Genomic DNA, 3738 nt, shown 5'->3' with positions numbered 1-3738 from the left:
GTCATAAAGGTAAATGAACAGCTGATAAGCAGAAGCTTGGCATGGGTGTCCGTAACAGTGCTGCCAACGTGACACAAACAACAGAATTCTAAACCGATAAGCCCGCGAGGTTTAAATTAAAAATTCCGGTAATTTTTTGATGATGGTAGTATTCACATTACCTTCTTCATCCCAGCTGATTCTGTTGCGAGCAGAAGGGCTCTGCAAATATTGTAGCAGCAATTTCGCTTTGGTACGATAAGTTTTCGCAACCGATTCCAATATTTTATTGACACTTTTCTGCTTTTGTGAACGAAATTTCAACAAATCGCTGCTTTTGGACGCTGTGCTTTGTTCGAGCGTATCAATCGTATCATCAATGTCTTCTAGTTCGTCTTGCTTATCAGCAATATCGTCGGTAACATCTAAGGATGCATCATTGCGATGCTTTAAGCGCTGGTTTTTTATATAACAAACAAAATAAAGATAACGGCGTAGGACTTTTTTGTACAGCTTCCATTTTTCACTCACTTCGATATGCAGGGGAGAATTGAGAATTTGACTCATTTCGTTATCAAGACGTGAGAGAATTGTTTCGGGAGTCCGTACCAAATTAATATTTTCCGGATCAGTTATTGCTGTATCGGGAATCTCAGTTGGCGATGTGTTAAGTGCGAAAACGTTTGGAATTTGAGCCCGCTGCAACTGTTGCAGTTTTTCAAGATTTTAATGTGAAATCAAAACCATCTTTTTTGCTNTCTCCATATTATATTATTTATTAACGGTTATTTACTAATAATTTGCGTTAGCAAGGCTCCAAGTATTGTTGTAATAAGCTGCGGCAAGAACCCGCCGCGTTGCACAAGTAATTTTCTCTTAGATTTCCAATTACCGCGATTTCCGGCAATGCGTCGTAGAATCGATTTATATTTGCCCAAGTGAACTTTCTCTTTTTTTTTCGAAAGGTACGTTACCTTTTAGCGTATTAAAAACACATTCTCGGATACAGCGAATGAATTTTTCGTCGGCAGCTCGTAAGAAAGAAGCCCTCTGATTCTTTTTTAGATAACACAACGCTTTTAAAAGGCACACGTTTCTCTCGCCAATAGAGCGCTTTGCAATTTTTGCCGTTTTATTCCTCGTTTTTTCTAATACCGCTACTTTATTATATCTCTCCATCATTGCGACATTGCAACTGTTATCTCTTGGCGTCGTGCTAGATGTTTTATATCATGCCGCTGACCGATCTCCGGGGTACATAAACATAATGCATGTGATCACTAGGAAAAATACGTGTACGAAATTGATACTTTTCTGGTGTAGATTGTTTCAAATCTAGCAGTAGATAACCATGGGGTTTTGAAGTGGCGTCGTAATATGCTTCTTCTAAAAATTTTGGGTCATCGGGATAGACTTGGCGTGCTAAATGACGAATTTGGGCTCGATCGCGCGGATTTTTAAAGATTACAATATAATTTGTGTTAAGCGATATGTCCCGTTGTCCACGACCCTGATGAAACAGATTTTGCGAAATAAGAATAACGCTAAGATTTTTATGATGACTGCCTTTAGTAAATAGATCGATAATCGTGGCGCACGATGAGGATTCTCTCATCAGATCATTAATTATTACTAATTTTGTACAGTAGGGGTCATTGGAATAATCTTCTGTCCGAAGCAAGCTCTCGCGAAATTCAATTCTAGTTTTTTTCTTTTTTCCACAGTTATCATTGTGCGAATTGACATTGCTTTGCAGCCTACGATATGCTTCTTGCCATTCAGCATAATAAAACAAAATTCTCTCGAAATGCACATTAGCCATTACGGGTAAATATCTNAGCAACGTTTTTACAAAAATCGTTTTTCCGCAGCCTGTAGGTCCGCAGACGATAGATGTCCACGGATGTTTCCAGCGTACATCCATATTAAAGAATGAACGATTTGTCTATATTCATTTGTACATAAAACTTTATCAAAGGGAAGCGAGGAGATAGTAATAAGGCTAACATCATTCTAGCGCTGAATTCAAATACAACGTATGCTCGAAATGACTGTAAAGGATATATTATATACAAATAGCATATATTATATACAAATAGTTTTTTTCGACAGGTAGCGGCTTTCTTTTTTGTCATTTTGTACAATATTTGTAAAAGAAATATCAGAAACTATAGAATCGGTATTGTAAAAGCTAGAAAATAATTAGGAAAAGAAAATCAGAGTTCATATTACTTTTATTGTTTTTTATTGAAAAATACTAAATAATCAAGACGTACAGCGTAGGAGATGGAAAAAGCAAAAATAATTTTTTCTATTATGGCTTACTTAACTAATCTTATAACTAATATTGACAACTAATCTTATAACTAATTTTATTAGATTTTTTCACTTAGACGTAAAAAATATAACAATAAATTTATTTACATAAAGCAGCATACTAGAGAGGATAAGAAAGTGGCATCGCGATTTATTACATAATTATGCTATTAATTACAAGTAATTATGTTAATCTTAAAACTTATAAGATTGCGAAAAGTTTTTATTCCGTTTTGTAGCCATAAGGAACAAAATATCTCTTTTCGATCAATCTTTGCTTTACTAATACCGGAGTGCACGATTTAGTTTCGTCGGTGGTTATAATTTCGTGGAATGCAGTACGTCGAATTGCTCAGTAACGTAGATTTATCGTCGCGTCTATTTCTCGCGTCTCTGTATCGCGATTTGCTTTTTCACTACGTTCGATTAATTGTTTTATGCTATTGAAATTAACCAACTGCGATGTTTCATAATTTGAAGTTACCCCTTTAACTTTACATATTTCGTNAGTATGTCCTTCGGGAGTGCGAACCACATACGCATAAAATTTAGGTCCTCCAGATACAAATGATTCAATATAGCTACCTCGCCCATAACTCTCAAGCTCGTCGGTCATGTCGCCCAAAAAATTTCCCGTAAGCGGCTCATATTCGCAAGGAACGTCGTTGCTCAAATATATACATGAGTCGGTATCGCAGTATAGAACACGTTGATCTAGTTGCTCTAAATATTCATATAATTTTAAACGGGCTTGCGCTGTTGTGTAAGCTGCTATTACGACGTTCGTCAATGGAGAGGGTATGACTGCCTCGCGTCTCAGCCGCCACGAAATGTACATCATGTCATCGTTCACGGGTAACATGTCAATTATTTCATGTTCAAGACTTGCGAGTAACTCCAGGAGCCGCTGACGCGTTTTAACAACCTCTGTATTTGGAAGATTAGAACGCTGCCCGAATTTTTCCCAAAAAGAATTTAAACATAATTTTGCAACCGAGCGTAAACCGGAATTCTTCGCGATATTACTTTTCTCAAGCGTGATACCCTCTGTTTCTTCATATTCTCTTAAGTACCGCTCCTTAGCGACCTCGTCCGTACATTCTCTAGGCCAACCGCTCGCTTCTTGTTAAAGTTGCAAAAATGTATTTATATACTACCATGATCAAAAAATAACCGGAATTTTTACTTTAAATCTCGCGGGCTTATCGGTTTAGAATTCTGTTGTTTGTGTCACGTTGGCAGCACTGTTACGGACACCCATGCCAAGCTTCTGCTTATCAGCTGTTCATTTACCTTTATGACAGTGATTTCTTTACATCAAGTTTTTATGTCGCTTTGATTTTTACAATAGATTCAAAACTTGAACAACGTTCTTGCATTAAATTTTGCTATAAAAATGAAATTAAGTGTTCCGACACATTAAAAATGTTACAAAAGTGTTAT

The 3738-nt window shown here is 36.7% G+C and overlaps 1 protein-coding gene across 1 annotated transcript in view; it reads right to left on the bottom strand.

The window, feature by feature from the left end:
• LOC109862213 overlaps window positions 1-3738 on the bottom strand; it is a gene marked incomplete at its 5' end in the record, with an annotated part of 12493 nt that overhangs the window by 6628 nt on the left and 2127 nt on the right. The window contains 1 exon segment of the mRNA XM_020442203.1: window positions 2881-3244. Within this exon segment, the coding sequence (XP_020297792.1) occupies window positions 2881-3244 (364 nt within the window).

Source organism: Pseudomyrmex gracilis, unplaced genomic scaffold (genome assembly GCF_002006095.1).
Source record: "Pseudomyrmex gracilis isolate BER0280 unplaced genomic scaffold, ASM200609v1 scaffold_1499, whole genome shotgun sequence".
NCBI classification, from domain to species: domain Eukaryota; kingdom Metazoa; phylum Arthropoda; class Insecta; order Hymenoptera; family Formicidae; genus Pseudomyrmex; species Pseudomyrmex gracilis.
This window is presented reverse-complemented; position numbering and strand designations above follow the sequence as displayed.